General features: G+C 38.4%; 2 protein-coding genes across 5 annotated transcripts in view; both read left to right on the top strand.

Annotated features, from left to right (window-relative positions):
- slc4a11 (solute carrier family 4 member 11) overlaps positions 1-10,360 on the top strand; it is a 142,221-nt gene extending 131,861 nt beyond the window's left edge. For all 4 annotated transcript variants that reach the window (XM_023352326.1, XM_023352325.1, XM_023352323.1 and 1 more), the window contains 3 exons: positions 3,322-3,517; positions 4,939-5,108; positions 8,580-10,360. In XM_023352326.1, coding sequence (XP_023208094.1) covers positions 3,322-3,517; positions 4,939-5,108; positions 8,580-8,646 — 433 coding nt within the window. In that variant the 3' untranslated portion in view covers positions 8,647-10,360. The remainder of the gene's footprint in view (positions 1-3,321; positions 3,518-4,938; positions 5,109-8,579) is intronic.
- A 4,073-nt stretch (positions 10,361-14,433) lies between these two features.
- On the top strand, positions 14,434-20,655 carry rpia (ribose 5-phosphate isomerase A). Its single transcript, XM_005810238.3, has 9 exons — positions 14,434-14,733; positions 15,160-15,220; positions 15,524-15,579; positions 16,729-16,788; positions 16,859-16,923; positions 17,000-17,068; positions 17,165-17,306; positions 18,868-18,967; positions 19,077-20,655. Exons 1-9 carry the CDS (start codon positions 14,536-14,538, stop codon positions 19,172-19,174), a joined length of 849 nt encoding a protein of 282 aa, XP_005810295.2. The 5' UTR covers positions 14,434-14,535; the 3' UTR covers positions 19,175-20,655.
- Positions 20,656-20,785: the final 130 nt, after the last annotated feature.

Here is a 20,785-nt window from a genome sequence, read left to right as displayed (position 1 = left end):
AGCTGAGAGGGAGTTTCTAAAAGATGAGAGGATTAAGTTGAGCATTTCATCCACAGCCAGGCGAGATTATACTTTGCATATCAGGATTAATAAAGCAGCAGAGTGTGATAAATGAAGACTTCTTGTGTGAGGACAGAAGATGTAATCAAGGGTTTTAGGGGGTTTTTTGTGGACAAAGTATGCAATTTGGTATTTTTGATGGCCTGTCTGTGTGTAAAATGAATACTTCAAATTCTCCAAATTCCCTACTTATGAGAATGTGTTAAGTCGCTTCTAGTCCGTTTAGAAAAGTTCATTTAAGTTATCATGGAGGATGGAAATGATATCTCCTTCAGTTCTAAGATAAATAACAATCTGTCAAATTACAAAAAATCAAAATGTTAGAAACAGCTAAAGACACCATTGTTTTTAGCATGATTTAAAGTGGCAGTATGTAACTTTTATAATAAAAAAATGTTTCTTACATATTTGTTGAAACTGTCACCATGTCATTAAGTATGGTGTTGAAATCTGTGAAAAATTGATCTCCTCTGCTAACTAGGATCAACCAATCAGAGCCAGGAGGCGGGCCTTAGCACTGTCAATCACCTTCCATGTGACGCTGCTTCTCCCCTGCAGCATAGTCTATCATGAATGCTAAGGCTAGTTAGCATTGCCACTGATGAAGGCTGGTAAATGATTTTTGACATTAGTGCATTTAGCAACAAGAACATGAGATTGATTGACAGCGCCATGCCCCTCCTCCTGGCTATCATTGGTTGGTTTTGGTGCATTTCTTCAGATGATAGCAGCTCAGGGAGGAAGTGAACGAGATCGATCTTTTCACAGATTATCTGTCTCTCACAACATGGTGACAGTTTCAGCAAATATATAGAAAACATATTTTTATAATAAAAGTTACATACTGCAGCTTTAAGAGTAGCAGTCAAATGAACTTGACTGATGATCCATAGGTGTGACCGTGTCTATAAAGGTAGTTGGGTCTTTTTGAATCTTCCACTATGATTCTTTAGCACTTCTGCTGAAAATGATAGAGAACCATCTGATGCTTTCAAATATAATGTAGCTATAACAACATGTTTTGGCAGTTCTTCTTTTTTTTTTTTTCATGGAGTGTTTGTATTGAGTTCCCACAACAGAACAACTCGTACCAGTGATATTCTTTTAGATGGATTTTTCTTGTCTTTAAGTTGAAAACTATCCACTTTCTTGTACCTTTTTTCATTATTTTCTCTAGAACAAAATGTATCTATATTCTTTTGGGGAAAACTTTTATGTCTTTTCTTTAGTTTAAAATACAAAAATTGAAATAAGACGAACAGCTAGTGTTGACACAATACCAAAGAAGAAGAATATCAACAGTGATCTTGACCTTCCTAACGATCTGAATCCACCATTCCACAGTAAAAATCATCCACAAGTTGGAAACATTGGAAGTGGACATTCCATAAAATGTACTACAATTTCAGGGCCATGCAGAACTGCTCAGAGATGAAAATAGAAAACAAAAACTCAATTAAAAACAACAACACACAGCAGATCTGATATAGCATGTTCATTTCACTTTTTATTATTATTCACCAATTAGTGCATGGAAAATAAACATTACAGACTAGCAAACAGAGGCATTGACCTACAAAATAACCCATTATACAAGCAAAGAGAACAAATGGCAACAAAAACAAAGACAAATATATAGAATTGTTTAACATAATGTGGATTAGAATACTTTTTTCTTCTTTCCTTTTTTATATTCTGTCTTGGTTTAAACAATCTACAGCCACATAGATATTTTGGGTAGAAGTGATGAAACAATAAATAAGTAGATAAATCAAGAATAACTAAAGAACATGTTTTGTGATCTTATCATTTGGTGGCATTAACGCACTGGCATTGAAATGACGTTTAGAATAGGAAACCTGTTCTCAGCGAAAGCAAAAAGAGAAAATGGCGGCATGTTGCAGCTTTTCAAAATGTGATCACGTTGGTCCAGAGAGAGAAAATTCCTCCTCAGGAATATGAGATAAGAATAAAAATGTCATCCAATGGAAACAAATATTTCACATTTTACTGAGTCTAAATACTTTTAAACGACAAGTTTTTCCGTTGTCCATCATCTTTTGCATGCGTTTAAATTAAAGAGATAATACCTGTTTGTAATGATATATTTAGAAAAGCTGCTAACACTTAAAGTAACACATCAGTTCATTATTTATGGAACAGAAAAACATTTTATCACGTTTCCTAGTTCTGGGAATTGTGAATTGATTCAAAATGCTCAAAAATCGATTTTAAAATACATTTAAGTTGTACGTTGTTGCCGCTCCTATTTGCAAGCAAACTGCGTATCACATTACGTGTACACTTTTAATTAATATTTCAAATAATTGTTTAATATTTTTTATTTAGGAATAAGCCAGGAAGTTAAGCTAACCAATTAGTGGTATTACAGAATTTTGTGCATAAACCTATTTTTTTGTTTAAGTACAAATTTGATACTGTGTGGAATTGCTTTAAATAAATGTCCTGTTTGGTTACACAGTCTTTTCCTTTTTCAGTCATTTTATTTAAACAGAATCTCAAAACCGTTTGAATAAAAAAATTGGTTTTGAATCGTGACCTTAAAAACTGGAATTGAATCGAATCGCTTGACAGCGTTTCCATTACAAATGTGTGCAAAACAAAATCACGTGTGAATAAGTTTATTCATGCAATAAGTCACTAAAGAACACGTGACGCCATCATCGTCCAACGACTTCCTGTCGTTTTCTTCTTCTTGGTTTGCGCCAGCGGCAGCATCCAGCTGTTGATCAAATGACTCATTAGGCAATAAAAAGTGTTTCCATTGCAGTTTTGCAAAGTAAACCAATTTTGATTCGGGCAAAAGAGAAAACAAAAAAAAAAAAACCACCTCCTTCTAGTGTCAAAACGTTTTGTCAAAAAAACAAGAGTTTTTCTCTTTTTTTTATTTTTGCGTTTCCATTAAGGAATTTTATTTCCGAAATGTCATGTTGCGCAATTATGTGGTCAACAGAAACGCACCTAGTGAACGATTTGCATCTCTAATCAATTATAAGATGCTGTTTTGTCAGTAATACATCATTACAAAATCTACTTTTTCAAACAAAAGAACGTCATTCATATCCTCTCTCTGCTTACTAAATCATGATGTTTAGGAAAATCTGAATTGCACTGCTGCAAAACCTGCACTAAAACTGATCGGGAAAATCCCCAGAAACAAATTCTCCGTCGTTTTGCCAGAGATGATTTTTCAGAAATCCTTCGTTCTTTCATTGTGCGTGTCGTTTTGTTCCTCCTCAGCATCGTCCAGGTGAAGGAGACCCGGCTGACGTCTCTGGCTGCCAACATCTTCATCGGCGTGTCTCTGCTGCTGCTGCCCGTTCCGCTGCAGTGGATCCCCAAACCCGTCCTGTACGGCCTCTTCCTCTACATCGCCCTCACCTCCATCGACGGAAACCAGATGTGCGACCGCATGGCTCTCCTCCTGAAGGAGCAGGTGAGCCAGGGTGATGGGTGAGAGTGTATAGGCGTGTGTGTTGGTGTGTGTGCCCATATGTTGGCTGTGGGACTCAGCAGATCAAACAGTTGACTAGATGCCCAGCACAAGAGTCACCTCTCATCTACTAACATCTTTATTTATTTGTTGTTTGGGATGTTTGTGAGGGTTTGGTTTTAGGAATTACAAAATAGAATTTAAAAAGGAACCAAACTAATGTTTTTGTTTGATCTCGGCTTCATTAAAATGCAGAAAGATCCTGCACAATCAGTTGAAAATATTAAATTTGATATCCACTAAATAGTTTTGTCAAAAGAAACCTGCAGGAATCTCCTTTTCTTCCCGTGTGTCTCTTATCCCCAGTGTCCGGTTTAACCTTGCCTCTTCAACAGTGAGGAGATAAAGCAAGGCTTACCCTTTCAATCCATACTTTACATTCTGCTGCCCCCACATGGTAGCAGCAGGACCTGCACGCCCCAGGAAAAAAAATCTCGAGCTTAAAAACACCCCGACAGTAAAAGTTACATTTTAAAAATACTCTGTTACTGATGGAAAGATGGTGTAATGAAAAATCTGTACATTAGATGTGTATTTCCCATATTATTTATTCTTATTTTACAGTTTAAGACACCAGGATATTTTATTTCCAGATGTAGCCATCGCAAAGTGTGACCAGTTGATCCCAATTTTATTTTTTCTGATTTCTCTTTCTGAGCCATGAGAGAGTGTTTCTTTAAAAGACCCTCTCCTTTAATTGTAAAATATTCAAAACATTTCTATCTAGCAGATGTTGAAAACTGAAAAAGATGCATCAGAGTGACTTTGCTGTACTCCACCCAGCCTTTCTGATATCAAGTCTCTTTCGTCTTGCTCTCTCTCGCTGTCTTGCAGCCAGAAAAAACACACATTTCATGCTGTTTTCTAGGGAGGAAAAAACTGTGTCTTACATGTCCTTTTTTTTCTTCAGGCTTCATTTTTGAAAACCTCTGTAATACTGGCAATGGCAAAAAAAAAGCAAATGTTACAATTTTGCTCCCCAAACAAACAGTTTACATGGCTGTCAGACATGAAAACAATCTGAAACACCTGAAAACCGATAAATCCAGACATTGACACTGATTTTTAAGTACAAGCTCTTAATACTCATGATCCGTGGTTATGTTTTATGATAAGAATTTCCAAAATTTTTCATAGTAGCAACCAAGTTTGCAAACATAATTTAGGCAAGTTCACGCTACCGAAAGCTAACAGAAGTTGTCATCTGAAAGTGGAACTTAAGAGTGCAAATCTCAGAGCTGCGTAGGCTGTTCACTGCCTGTAATCATTTCCTGAAGACTGCAGTAGACCCGAGGACAGCAGAGAAACACAGCCGCAGGGGGAGATTGTATTTTAATCAGCTTTTATCCTCTCACCCCCCGCAGACGTCTTACCCACCTACCCACTACATCCGCAAAGTGCCCCAGAGGAAGATCCACTACTTCACCTTCCTGCAGATGATGCAGCTGCTGGTGCTGTGCACATTCGGCATGTACCCAATACCGTACATGAAAATGATCTTCCCTCTGGTCATGATCCTCTTAATCCCAATCAGGTACGTATGGGGAAGCTTGGAATTTCATTCTCTCCATTTTGAGATTCAGGTGTGTGTGTGACCATTTCAGCTCATCTGCAATTATGCACCTAGGTGGAAATGTAATCTCTGTGGCGAACTTGTACGATATCTTTTTGGTGTAATGCAAAATCTCTCCTCTCTCTAACTGTCTAAATTTTTTGAGAACTAAAATTTTAGCTTTTTTTTTTTAAGATTTGAATTTTGAACCGAGAAATGTTGTCTCTGGATCCTCTGAGAACATGAACTCCTCAAACTGAAGTCACCTTCTCCTGTACGTCGGTAGATCTAAAATTGCATGTTCAGAGATTCTAAAGCTACATTCACACACCAGGTGAATGTTGTCCATCCACAACGTTTCACCGCAGTCTGATCTAATCTTCTCACACTGGCAAGAAAAATCCGATTTGAGCCATTTCCATACGTGGAACTAAGTCAGATACGTGTCTGACTGTTTTCAAAGATCTGCAGTCTGAGGCCTCATGTCCCATTTTATCCGACTTTTACGTCAGTGACCTGAGACATGTGTCACAAGACGCAGTAAATCCAGATGTAAAAATGGCTGGAAATTACAATTATGAACTTATGGAAGAAATCTGTGTCACAATCGCAGCGCTGTTATCTCAGACTACCCATCCAAACAGACGTCTCTACAGAAGCTGTAATCAATTCTTCACAAAACAACATTTCTTTTAGTTGTGCTTTCTCTTTATTCGTCTTATGATTTTGTCAATCAATCAAGTTTATCTGTACAGCACATATCAGAAACAAGGCATTTCAATGTATTTGACTTCATAAAAACACAAAACTCAACAATGGAAACATTACATTTTGCATCAAAATGGTGCTTAGAGTTTCATTTATTATGGTACAAAAGCAACTCCAAACATTTGTACCATCTTGACTGAGTTCCTTTAGTCAAGGTTTAAAGGAACTCAGTGTTTGGGTTGTTTTACAATTTTCCAGAAGTTTGTTCCAGATTTATGAAACTTTAAATCGATCCATAGACGGTATCATTCATTATTGAACAGGCAACCGTTCGCACAGATCAAACTTTAGGCGAATAAACTGAGTGGCCCAAAAATTATTTGATGAAATCAAATGAAAACAGGTTCTGCTGTTCAATCAGAACATGAGATTAATTAATGTCAGTATTGAGTCACTGTGGCAACATCTAAGTTCTCTTAATTTGTTTACTCTGGTGCATACGTGCGATCTACATCGTGTCTCAGAATAACGATGTTTATGCGGCAGAATTTCTTGGCATGTCCAAGGTAACCGGTTATAGCTGGTGATCAGTTTAAGTAGCTTAAAGTATTAGAAGTGAAGGAAGCTGATGCTGGAGCGTTATTTAATAAAAGCCAAAAATCTTTCAATATGGAGATAAAATGCAAATGTGCAATAGTGTCAATAGGAATCAACTTATAGGAAAGAAATGTATCAGTTTAGTGAAAAATGTTTTTATTTATTTTTTTATTACTCCTAGTTAATTAGACTAATATCTGGAACATTTGATTATGTATTTCCACCCTAGCAACTCCATAATCCCTTAACATAATTTGGATTGATGAAATGAAGAACGTGCCCAAACTTTTCCACATTATTTTACTGACGTCAATTTGTGAGCAGATCAGAAACCAGATCTGGAGCTGAAAAACAGCTCTGTACAAACAGCTCTGTGAAACCCCTTGTAAAGTATTGATTTAGTATTCTTTGCTGGGTGAGTCTTTAGCAGAGGAGTAAACAGTGCATTATTTAAAACGTTTGCTCTGAAAGTTTTATTTCTTCTCATCATTAGACATGTTTTCCAATCACTTGAAATGGAAGCTAAATCTTAGAGTGTGCACTGCAGAGACAGAAACTGTTATCTGTGTTTGCTCAGGGGTTTTGATTCCTCTGGCAACCACATGACAAAATGTTACTGAGTGATCTGTTAAATGTGTTTAATCACAGTGTTACTACCTGCATACAACGCAGCACACATTCCTGATTAAATGCCTCGTTACAAATTAAATCACTACATTTAATGTGTTGATCAAATTATGTCGCATAGAAATGTCAGCAGCATTAATTCATAAGCTATGTCTACATTTTTAGCAACTGATGATTGCTTTTTCATTTTAAAATTCAGCCTTTTGCAGGCTAAAAGTTCTAGTTTTGGGGGGGGTTTGTTTTTTTTTTTGTTTGTTTTTGAACATTTGGAGTGCAAACATTGACCTTGCACAGCTTGAATAGCAGTTCTGTGTGTAGTTTTGCTAAATCACTAACAAAACACTGAAACTAGCTTTCAATATTCAGTGTAATTTTACAGATTTGGAATTTGGTATAACTCAGACCAGTGGTTGCTAAACTCTTCCATGCTAAGGCCGCCCAAACAGCATTAGCTTCTGCTGGGGATTCTCTTTACAAACCCGCTACTCAACAATTATTATATTCATTTAGCATAAATGCTGCCTTATTATACCTTCTGAATTTAGTCAACCAGGAGTTCTTTGGGGTTTTTGTGGCAGCAGGGTTGCTTCTGTCTTTTTCTTGTTCGTTTTGCGCTTGCTAGCTATGTTAGCTATGCTAGCTTGAGGAACAAAGCAGCTTCATGAATTTGAATGGCAGCCAAACAGAAAGAAGAGCATGCCACATAAGATTTGAATAATCTATTTTCACCTATAGTCTATAACATTTGAAAAACAGCTTACATTTTATGATAAAACAATTATGACTAAAAAAATCTACAATTAAAAAATTTTGTCAATTGATTTTTTTTCTCACCTTTTTTTCAGCTTTTCCTCACACTCACTATAGACCCTCACTTTGAAAAACATTCATCTATCTGTAACTATTATTTTTACCAACTAAGAATTGGGAGTATTCTACATTATAGAGTCTTTAAAGCAGAAGTTGTGAATTTTGATACATTTTTCAACATTTATTTAAAAAAAAGAAGCCATTTTGGCGCCTGGCATTCAGATCCAGTTTAAGGACTGCAGTACCTTTATTGATTTTGTATGTTTGTGCACTCAGTCAACATACTTTTAGCTTTTGTGTATGTAAAAAATGATAGTGTAATGTGGCAAATTGAAGATAAAACATGTAATTCAAATATAAATAATGTAAACCATACAGCACTTTTTAAGTATTAAATTTGTTTCTCCAGAAATCAGGAAAATAAAAATAAAAGATATTTTTTTCCCCCAGTGTATGTAGAAACCTTGTACATAAGACCAATAATGAAATTTTAGACTCTCTTCCTTTACAAACAATGATTTAAGATCGGCTCAGGCAACAGTGGTTTGGATTACCTTTCATTGACAGTAATTGAATGTGTTCAGTTTATTTTGTTTACATGGCCCCAATCTAACCAATCTGTATGCCATACTCTGGTTTTTAGCATCATTGAGTCTTTGTTCTGGTGTAAAAAATAAGACCTGACACGAATGTTGTCTGTTCTGCTTCCAGGAACAACGTGCTTCCTCATATCATTGAGGCCAAATACCTGGACATCATGGATGCCCAACACATGTAGCTTCACCAGGATTCAAGCTCTGGATCCTCACAGAGTCCATGGGAGGGAGAGAGGAAGAAAAACAATGGAAAAAGGATGAACAAAAACATATTTTTTGATGCAAAACTATATGGGCGCAAATAGGGGGAAAAAACCACGGACTGTTTAGATTTTTTTGTATCCGAGAAGTCCGTTGAAGCACCGGAAACGCGGGGAAGCCGAGAGGAAGAGAGCCGAGAGTTTGGGTCCGATATTTTCCAAAAAGGCGAACAGAATATTTCTCTGTGAAACAAACGTTCTCCAAGAAAAGTGACTGTTCCCGTCTCGCCTCTGTTTCACCACGTCGGATCGTGCGGTGCCATAACAACTCCTATGTTCTCGGTTCACGGCTTCAACCTTTTTATGGTAACACTTTACAATATCCTTTTTGCAGTGTGTGGGGCAGGTGCTTCAAGTATTCGCTGACGCTGTGGAAGTAATAATAATAAAAAAATAAATTAAATAAAATAAAAGAAATGCTGCAAGGGTACATTAGATTGTACCAAGAAAGGGGTTAATGGCACAATGTAGGTATGAACCTGATCGCTTTTTGACACTTTGCACTTATCTTGTCTTTACACAGTTACAGGTGCGTCTCGATACGTCGGAGATCATTAAAAAGTTCCTTTATTTTGGTAAATCTGTTTAAAATGCGAGTCTATATGAATGTGCAACAAAAAGTGAGTATTTTTCTTTTCTTTTAGTTGTTATGGAAACCTGTAATGTAGCCTCTCAGAAGTTAAAATTTTTACATAAGACCAATTAAGAGGTATATTTTTAATACAGAAATGTTCTGAGGCATGAGGAGTCTTGCTGATTTAACGGTTTCCAGCAGAAACTGGCCGTTCAAGGATGTTCCAGCCAATGGAAAGTTGAGTGGAAAGGAAAAAAAAAACACAACAAATTCGCGATTTTCTGATTATTTTCTGATTTACCGAGATGCACCTATGTATGGTTAAATGTTTTACCCACATACACTGTGTTTAAAAGTACCTACATACTTTGAACGGGTCAGTTTAGAGCACTGCATTTTGGCCACTGTAAAGTCCGACTTTTCCTCGTCATTGTGCAGCGTTCCAGCATTTTACATTTCTGCACCTTTTAGCTGTTGCTACGGATGACACTTGCGCACATACATGTTTAGTTTTCGGAGTCATTCCAACAAGTGTCAGCATTTGTACCAGGAGGAGATCACAGAGGGTGTGTTTGCGTGTGTGTGTTTAGGTCATACACACAGTACTTCTCCATCCTCTGTCTAGTTCTCTGCCAGCTCTTTAGAAAATGTATTTTTAAAGGTGGAATCCATCTTTAGACGAATAATAATAATAATTTTAAAAAAAAACATTCCACGGGTATATATAATTATTTATAATAATTTAGAATGACAGCACAAACCAAAAACATATAGTGATATCTTTATCTTAATGAGAAGGGGGGGGGAAAATTATCAGAATATATGACGGCAATATATTGAAATATTATCGGTCAATTTTAAATAGAATATTTATTTATCATAATGATAGTTTATCTTTTAGAAATGAAAATGAGGTGTGTTTACCCTGAACTGAGAGCAGTGTGTTACCCTGTTTGCTTCTTTCCATTCCACTGTCTGTGTGTCTTGCACTGCAAAAACACAAAATCTCACCAAGTATTTACTTCTAGTGCAAATATCTTAGTACAGTTGAAATAAGACAAAACTAACTTACAACTAACTTTTCAGTAAGATATAGAAACTTGTTTTAAGTTAATATTGATGAAAAAGTGGCAGATTATTTCACTTAAAACACTTTCCCTATGTGATAAATGGAATAATATGTCAATTGGAACTGGTGATTTGTCATTAATATTAAGGAATTATTGACTTAAAACAGCCATTTATATATTTTGTATTATTTCAAGTGTGCTGAGATATTAGCTCATGAAACTAGAGCAGAAATACTTCAGATTTAGTGTTTTTGCAGTGTACATTTAGCTCTGCCACAGTGTTTACATATCAAAGTCCCGTCCAGCTTCATGTTATCAGCGTTAAAGCTAGTGGAGGAGATTACGGTTCAAAGGTTTGCGACAAAACAGCTAGAAAAAATCCGGATTAAGCTAATCTATCTTTTTATTCTACTTTCGTTTTTTAGCAAGTGTTCAAATATGAGATTTGGAACAACTTGCTCCTGTTTATTTTTTGGTTTTTTTGTAGATCAGTGCTTGCAAATGTTCTCGTATAGTACTGCAGGAATATGGAGAGCTATATGTTATTAAGAGATAAAAAAAAAAATCCACAAAAAAATCTGAGCACTGGTTTGCTTAAAGCATGTCTCATGGGGTTTTTAAAAAATCTTTCTGCGTAAGAAAAACAAGTAGCAAGTCGAACAAACGGTATCTACACGAATACAAATGCAACGCTTGACATTCAGCAATACTTTGTATAAAAAACCCCAGGAAGTTCACTGAGGTTGGGGGGCAATTTTGGGATTGAAGCAATGACAGGCCAGCTGTCTTTTTTCTTTTTTTAACAAAGCAGCACCTTTTCAGTCCAACCCGCCCAGCTGATTCGGTGATTTCACACATCGAGGAGCAAAAAAAGAGAAACAAAAAATTTGCCCGTCAGCAGCGCCAGTTCTGGGTTTTATTCTGGTTTTGTTGGTTTTAAACGGCAGCTCCCTTCACGCAGTCCTGTTCAACTGTGTCCTACAAACCGTAAGAAAGATGTCCAACTTCAGCCGACGTCTCGCGCTGCGGATCGCGAGGCGTGAAAGAAAATCGAAGCCTTAAGACTGCGCCGATGGACAGAGCGAGAAATGAAAGGAGATGCCGGGCTGTAAAGGAGTACTGCGATGCAAAGTTTAGTTTTTAATCAAACGTTCGTCATGGTTAGTTTCTAAGTTCCGACTGAGAGCAGAGATTTACTGATTCTTCTCCCTACGTGGCGGTATTGTTGTTGTTCCTCGATATCCTCACTGTGCCGGTGATTTTGTTCGGAGTAGCAGCAGACTCCTCTCAGAGGACTCGCCGGTCGAATTCGGAGCGAAAGACATTCTACTCGTGGAAAACCTTCGACTGCCCCGGTCCTCCCGATGGGAAATTTGGCGTAAACTGTGGTTGTTTTTCGTTTTCGTTCATTCTTTTCCTGATTTCGTATAGCCCTACCTTTTCTAATCATGAATGTATGACGTGTGATTTTTTTATAATAGCATACTAATTTAGGTGTCGGAAACAGAATCTGTAATTTTGTCAAAAAGATCAGCTATATTTGTAAGCTGTAATATGTATAAATCTGAGAAAAAATGATTATCAAACAGAATGTGTTGGTTTACTATAGTATATATATATAAATATATATAAACTGTATACCGAAAAAGAGAAACTCAAGCTGTTTGCCAAATAAAAGTAGTAGTGATGTTAATATTTACATCGATGTCGTCACTCTGATAACTTTTTGGTAACAATATTAAAACTGCTACATAAAGTTATTAGCAGTTTCTTCTGTTGTTCCTTTTCTCTCTTCTTCTGTCCTTCCTTTCTTCATTCCTTCCTCTCTCCTTCTTTCCTTATCTTTCCATCCTTCCTTCCTTCTGTCTCACTTCCTTCTTTTCTTTCTTTCCTTCCTTTTCTTTAATTTCTTCCCCTCTTTTCCACTCTTCTTCCTTCTTTCCTAACTCCCTCCTTCCTTCCATCTTCACTCCTTTTCCTTCCTCTCTCTTTCTCCCTTCTTCATTTCTTTCCCTCTTTTTTCCTTCTTTCCTCGCTCCTTCTTTCCTCTGTCTTTCTCTTCTGTTCTTATTTCCTTCCTTTCTCTTTATATTCTTCCATCTTTCCTCTTTCTCTTCTTTCCTTATTTCCATCTTTTTGTTCTCTCTGTCCTTTCTTCCTTCCTTCATTCCTCCCACATAAAAATAACACTATTTCTGAAGGGAGCATCATACCAACAGTAAGACATGGTGGTGGCAGTGTGATGCTCAGGGGCCATTTTGCTGCTTCAGGACCAGGAGGAACCATGAATCCTTCTGTCCACCTAAGCATCCTGAAGGAGACCTTCCATCTGGCCATCTGTCGGTGAAACCAACCTGGGTTCTGCAGCTGGATGATGACCCAAAACACACCAGCAGGTTCAGGTCTGAACAGGTGTAAGGAGAACAACATGACTTAGTGGCCTAATTAAAGTCCTGACCTGGATCCAATTGAAATGCTGTGGCATGGCTTCAAAAAGGGGACTCATGCTTAAAAACCCTCCAGTGTGGCTGAATTACGACAATTCTGCAACGACTCGTCGCAAACGTTTGGTTACGGTTGTTGTTACTAAGGCCGACCCAACCACTTTCAGATATTTTTAGGCAACCACTGTAGGGTTGGATTTTTTTCTGTTCATAATAATAATTATCTTTGTCTAACACTTAAAATAGTTTGATGATCTGAAACATTCTAAGACAAACATATAGGAAGAAAAAAAAAGCAACCATATTACTTCAGTTTCTAGTAAACTGCAATCTTTGTTTTGACGCAAAAACAAACCCCGGATCTCTCACTTTTTCTATTTCTGCTTCAACTGTTTCATTAAATACAAGGATTAAAAACGCTGCTGCTACACCTCCATGATGTTCCTCATGTGACTTTTTAAAAAAAATACTTTTTGAACGAAGTACTTGTCACAGACTTTAGAAACATTAGAAAGCTAGTCTGTGATTATCATAGCGGTGTCTCTTCGCAATTCTGCAATTACCTATGGAAATGTGCTGAAAGGACAAGATGCACAGTGAATTACCTTAGAAATTGAATTTGCCTCTCCAGTGAACTTCAGCTGAATAGTGTTATTCATATAATTTTTCATCTTCACCTCCATGTTTTTGCTTACTGTGATGGAGGGTGTTACCACAGTTGGTTCTTTATTTACAAAGATATACGGACCTTGACTGACTGAGGAGCAATAAAATATTTAAAATATTTTAGACAAATATACTAAAAATGACACATTTAGTTTTGCATTTAAAATGCTTTGTCAAGTGTGGTGCGAGTCTTCAGGCTACATTTGTTTAATTTGTCCTTTAAAAAAGTTTGAAGAAAAACAAACAATTTAGGAAAAAAAAAAGACTATAACTGATTTTATTTGACAGTAATCCGAGAGGAAGGAGGCAGAGAAAAGGGACGGGGGGGGGACGGAAGCCGACCCGGGACAGGCGCGTCGAGACCTCCACATCATTCTCTTTGTTGATAATAAGAAAACTATTAACATTTAGTGAATAGTTTCAGCATATTAAAAAAAATGTTTTGACATATAGATTTAAGCTCGAAAGGAATTGTTTACTCAAACAGAATAGTCATCATAGTTGTTGTGTTACCATGGCAACAAGGTGACGCTATGAGTTTAATCTTTGTCTTTGAGCTCCGTTTGATAATAAATACTTCTCTGCAAATAATAGCCAATTATCACTGATGGCATTTTAAGCTCGGCCAATTAAACTTGCCCCCCTCTCACAGATGCCGTCATCATACGTTCGATGTATCGTCGTCATTAACAGGAAGAGGGGCTCCTAATCCGTATTTTGTCGTCCATTTGGGGTCCATTTTGATATTCAACCTGAAGCACTGTTTAAAATGTGTGATTTCGTTCTCTCTCTTTTTTGTGGTGTTCCTGTGTAGTATATCACTAATGCAATCAAATAAAATGCTACTGCGGCGCATGTTTGTTTTGCAGCGTCCACGTGGCGTCGCTGTTTCACCTAACTTGCGCGCATTGCCTACGAACCGCTACAAAGCAGGCAGTACATGAAAACAGCCATTAATACGTGACCAGCAGTGGGTGGGGCTTTCTGTCTGACTGCGAGTCCGTCCGCGCGCGCTGGCACGTGTGTGTGTCGTGTTGGTTTGGGGGGGCTGCGGGTCATGACCCTCCAGAGGCGGGTGTTCCTCCGTAAGCTCACAGCTGCTGCTCCTGCTGCTTCTTCTTCGTCTTCTTCTTCTCCTCCATCCTCCCTTTGCTGTCGCACACACGTGCTCAGGTTCAGTCAGTCTGCAGCCGTCAACATGGCAGAGGAGGCGAAGAAGCTAGCAGCGTACTCTGCCGTGGACAACAACGTCCAGGTACTGTTAGCTAACAAGCAGACATGTTCATATTTTCCTTGAAATGTGTGTGAAGTACAGCCGCTAGCTCAGCCTGTTAGCATAGTTAGCCTAATTCAGATAAATGCACATTATGCCATGTTGCTGTATTGATGTTATCTAACTTGGAGGATTTTAAAGCGACTTAGCTGAGTGTTATGCGGACTTGTTGAGCTAACTCGGTTTTGCTTTAAGGACTAAGTACACAACAGTTTAGTTAGATTAGGTTTGGTTAACAATATGATTACATTACAAAGTGTTGAAAACACATTAAGGGGTGTGAATACTTTCGGAAAGCACTGGAAGTGGAAATACTGTATGCAAAGACAATTTTATATGCATGTACGTATTTGCTGATCTTTAAATGTGTAAAATATAAAATGGTTGAATGGGTTGTCTCATTTCCAGAACAATCAGGTGGTGGGAGTGGGTAGTGGGTCGACCATCGTGTATGCTGTGGACCGGTTAGGTGAGTAAAGCCTCCATAAGCTTTAATGTGTAACTGAAAATTAAGCCCCTGAAATTCCATCTAGTTAAAGTTGCATCAGGTTAATGTACATCTACTACATTCCACCTCCGTATGCAGTGGAATGTAGTAGATTAGAGTGGAGCTGATAGCGATGTTTATTTTAGTTAAGAAACTGTTACTTCTGCACATTCTTCCTTGTTCACAACAGAACTGAACGGTTGAACAGGATTCGGTTCCGTTTTTAAAATTGCCCCTTGAATTCTGTCTCTCTCCATCTGTTTTCTGTGTGTCGTCCGAACACAGCCGAGAGAGTTCGACAGGAAAAGCTCAACATCGTGTGTGTGCCCACCTCCTTCCAGGTCAGTCAAAGTACCCAAAACACTCAAGTCTCACTTGACTCAGCGACGTGAACGCTCATGTGTTCACAAATGCTCTGAAGAAGTTGCCACATGATAACCACGTCTTGCTCAAACGTTTCCACAGAGCAGAGTGGTTTAGAGTTGAGCCTGTCACGATAAAAAATATTGCAGGACGATAAATTATCCCAGAAATGATTGCAATGTTGTTGTTATGAGACTGTTTTCAAGAGATATTGATCATGGCATAACAATAATGCAAGTTGTCCCTCTCAATAACTGTTCTAGATTTACTTTAATTTAGTAGAAAACACTCCACGATGCAAGATGTTCTAAATATTCAGAATAAAACGGAAAAACCAGAAACGATAAATGAAAAAGAAATAACGCCCACACACAACCGAAACCATAAATAAAATAGATTATGATGTCTCTGAAAACAGAATTGTCCTTCAAAAAATATGAATCATCAGAATGAAAATTATTGAGCTAATTTTAATTTATCATGTGATTAATTATCCACTGCGCCAGGTTTAGACTGTCGTTATGTTCTGGTATTAATCTTCCACAGTGGGCGACATGGTGTAACCTAATCATTTTTTAAATTGTTTATGGTAGGGCTGCACCGATTACGACTTTTTGGCCGATCACTGATATTTAAAAACGATGGCCAGCCCATTCTGATTTTCGGGCGGTACCAATATTTCTTTTTTCTTTTTTTTTTCCTGAAAAGTAGCTAAATAAATATTGCGACAAAGTTGCTGAGTTGGCAACTGTTAACCTCACACATGCAGACATGACGTTGTCTGTCAGTCTGCCCTCTGTCTTATTTTCAGACCTTTGCTGAGACAGACGAGGTCGGTTTCACGTAACTACCGGCCGATCGACAATCTACCAAAATGAATTTTGTCGGTTCAGCCCTCATCCTCATTGGTACTGGACCAGTTTTGTCTTCAGTCATGGACGTGAGGACAATAAAATTCCACGGTTAATTAAAGCAGGACCTCACCTCACCAAAAACACAAGAGGACATTACTTTCTTCTCTATCATTGACGAAACGGCCGCTGTGTGTTCACCTCTACCCATTCTTTCTGAGTTTAGCAGCACCGCCCTGTGGTGAACTCAAACCGAAGCGCTCTCTCCTCCCACAGGCTCGGCAGCTGATTCTGCAGCACGGCCTGGCGCTGTCGGACCTGGAAAGACACCCAGAGGTATGACGATTGTTGGCGTTATGCCGGTGGAAGCCAAACGCAGCAGTAACTGTGTGCTTCCTGTGCTCAGCTGGACGTGGCGATCGACGGCGCGGACGAAGTGGACGCCGAGCTCACGCTGATCAAAGGCGGCGGGTGAGCGTGTTCTGCTGCGGACGGCTCGGCTCGAGGCCCGCCGACCTTTCTGACCCGTCCTCTCTCCGTTTTGCAGCGGCTGTCTCACTCAGGAGAAGATTGTCGCTGGCAACTCGAAATGTTTCGTCATCATTGCTGACTACAGGTCTGCATCGGCTAGTAAGAGTGGTGGGAATTGTTTTCCCAGTTTTTAAAGACTCTTGGCTCACGGAAATTTTTAAATTTTTTTTTGGCGTCCCAGAAAGGATTCCAGAGCTCTGGGGGAGCAGTGGAGGAAGGGTGTTCCCATTGAGGTCATCCCCATGGCGTACGTTCCCGTCTCCAGGGTGATAGCTAAGCGCTTCGGAGGGGAGGTCAATTTAAGGATGGCAGTCAGTAAAGCAGTAAGTAGGATCAATCTTTCTTTCTCTCTTTTGCGTCTCTTGCAGAAGTACTTTTCTTGTTGTTTTCACATGAGTTCTTTCAGTGGTGTTAATCTCTTTCCAGTTTAATTTTCAGTCTAAGGTTGCAAATTATTTCTGGAAATTAAGACTGGTAAGAACCTCAATTCAATTTTGAGTCACAAGTTGATTCAATTTTGATTCAGTATTAAGTTAGATTTCGTTGTAAGTAGAACACAAATAATTCATCAGAATATGTCTTTTTATGTATTATTTTCTTCTTTTTCCTGCCCATGCTGCGTTCCATCCCTTGCTGGTTCTTTAACCCCAGGAATAAACCTGATCCTCTTTCATTTCTGTGCTCACTATTGTTTTTTTTTTTCTTTTACATTATTTTAAAGAAATCTTTATTGTCACAATAGAAAGAGCAAAGTCAGGGAGGAGACATTAGATCAGAGGCCAGCAGCAGGGACGATGATGATGTTGATGATGATGAAGGGTCTTCTGAGGTAAGGACAGATTATGACCAGGCAGGTTTCAGGACAGGAGGCTTACAGGAAATTCAGAATTACTCTCATTCACAATCCAGATTATTTTATTAGAGCTGGCATACACAGCATACTGTCTAATTTTCCATTTAAAGAAATAGATTTCAGATATTGGAAACATTAGCTTCTTACATTTCTGCAGCATTTGAGCTAAAACTTATGCTAATCTGAGCATCATTAGCATTTTCTTTTTGTATTAATAAACATGATAAATTCCTCTGGAAAAGGTCTGACTGAACATATCTGATGTGGAATCATTAAGGATTCTACACATCAAAATGTTCTGATGATGTGATTGATGGTTTTATTAGCTGCAGCACAAAACGCCCTGATCCTCAACCAGACTCTGAACCTGAATACATGAACAATCGAGTCCATTTTAGGAGACAGATTTACTTTTAGCAAGTGGGAATAATAGTCATAGAAAAAGTGGGACGACTTTATGGTAAATAAAACGGTGACCAGCATTTGTGTTCAAATGCCATGATATAAAAACAACTAGTTTATCTTAAAGTGGAAATATTCATCGGGACCCTAAAATGGAAAGTATCTAACCTGAGGCTGGCCTATTAATCGATTTGATCCATTAATCAAATTTTCTGTTGATAAAGATTTAACTTCTAGAAAATCTGTTTGGTTTTCTTTTTCTTTGTCTACCATTTCACTCCTATTTTTGTAGAATGGAGTGATGTCTACCATCTTGTTTTGCAGCGTGTATTTATTTGGACTTCAGATCAACTTCCAGAAGGGATGGTTGAAATGAAAGCAAGTTTTGTAAAATATTTTTTTTGTCATTTGCAATTTGTTTTTGAGAGGAAAAAAGGGGGGAACAAAGAAAATTGCAATTTTCTTTTTTTTTTTGTACTTAAACTCTAAAAATGACCAGCGGTGGTCCACTGATGTCCACTGATGTCGAGTGCAGACACGTCCAGAGACCCGGGTTAGGTGACGCAGTCGGGCTTTCGCTGCTCCTTTCACTCTGAGCGGAACCAGGCTGTGTGCTTTCTGGCTTGCAGGGTCCCGTCGTCACCGACAACAGCAACTTCATCCTGGACTGGAAGTTTGAGCACGTCCAGAACTGGAGCGAGGTCAACACCGCCATCAAGATGATTCCTGGTGAGGAACGCTGGTCACGTGAAATCCCCAGAAAAGTTGCTTCGTGCACAGAGTGAACGTTCAAAATGTTTCGATTCCTGATGGCATTGAGACGGTTTTCGTGTCGTAGGTGTGGTGGAGACGGGGCTCTTTGTCAACATGGCCGAACGGGCGTACTTTGGGATGGAAGACGGAAGCGTGAAGGTTCGGAAGGCTCCCATCATCTAATGAGTTGGCCACAGGCTCCGCCCACAAAGTGCCACCATCACAACCCAGCTACAGCACGGGAGCTCACTGACCTCGCAAAATAAGTTCCAAACTAAGAACTGATTTACTTTCACGTTCAGAAGGTGCTGCTTCTGATTTTATGGGTGTGTTTTTTTTTAAGTGCCTGATGAGAAAAAGCTAGCTGGCAGATTTTACTGTTGGAGGAGTTTTGACTGAACAGATGCAGAACTGGGTTTTAAAGCTGACCGGGTCACCGGAGTTTAGCTGAATAGAGCAAAGCTGTGCCTTTTGATTTTAAAATTACATTTAAAAAGCTTCGCTGCATGTGTCGCGTTAGTGTAACGATCCAAAATACACAGAAAAACACAGATCACACTTCAAGAATGAAGCAGTCAGGTTTGAACCTTCAGCTGCATCTACGTACAATCTATCAAAACAAACTCTGACGTACCATAAAGAGCAAAGGTGAGCCGTAAAATGTTCCCTCTAAAAGCAGAAACGACGCATTCTTCTGAGAAGCTAAATGTTCAACAAGAACACTTTGGGGCATTCATCATTTTGTGGCTCATTTTCCATTTCCTTGTCAAAAGGAAAAGAGATAGTAGTAGAAGTTGAAAAGGTTTAGGAAATGCTGGCGGTTTCCTCCTCGGTTGCATCAACTCCTCTTGCGGCTGTTTAGAGGAGTCAGCTGAGAAGTGTCCGGCTTCACGGTTTGCCACATAAACTGTCTATTGTTTGATTCTTTTGTGCCTGTGGAAAACTTACCTTACAGTTTCTCCTCACAGCAGGTGTCTGGAAGCAGGAAGTCTTGTGCCATAAGCTCATTTTAAAAACGAAAACCAGTGATGATGGTGATTAATTCAAAACAACAAACAACCTTTCGACACAAATATAGTGGGCAAATCTCAAAAACTGAGATTTGTGTTGCTGTTTAGATCTTTTAAATAAATCAGGTTCCCTCTGTTTGCCTTCTATTTTGGTTCTCCTTTATGGGCTTTTTTTAAAAAAAAAAATGGTACAGCAGGATTTTCTACATACTAGATTACTGTCATAGGTTGCATCCGTTTTAAACTGGTCATACAGTGCCTCATACTGTAATTTGATGCTTGCATATATATATTATTAACTGTGGGAGACTGAAAACGTCACATCCTGGCTAATGTGATACCAATAAGACGTTTTTCAGTTTCCAAAGAAGCCACTGTTGAAACCGTGAAAGTTGTCTCTGACTCTGCGGTACATCAGTAAAGTTTCTGAAGGGAAAAGCTACGTTCTAAAAACATGATGAACAAAAACGACACTGTGCATGAATACTTTTTCACCAGCAGCTTTGTCTTTTTTTAACCAGTTGACTGTGATTTTTATTTTTTTTCCTTGTAACCGATACCGGACCAAGTTATAACCCATGCTTGTTTCATGTCTGAATTGTTGGAAATGTTGGAACATAACTTGCTCCAATAAAAGTTGAGTGTGAAAAAATGTTTCATGATCTAAATAATTATTATGGTTATTCATATTTGTTTGAAGTTTTTTATTGTGAAAATGAGACGAGATGAACAAAATGTTACGTCAGATGAGGGTTTGAAGCATTTTCAACATTTTGTAAAGTTC

Source organism: Xiphophorus maculatus, chromosome 19 (genome assembly GCF_002775205.1).
Source record: "Xiphophorus maculatus strain JP 163 A chromosome 19, X_maculatus-5.0-male, whole genome shotgun sequence".
NCBI lineage: Eukaryota > Metazoa > Chordata > Actinopteri > Cyprinodontiformes > Poeciliidae > Xiphophorus > Xiphophorus maculatus.
The sequence above is the reverse complement of the archived record's forward strand: the minus strand, read 5'-3'. Positions and strand labels throughout refer to the sequence as shown.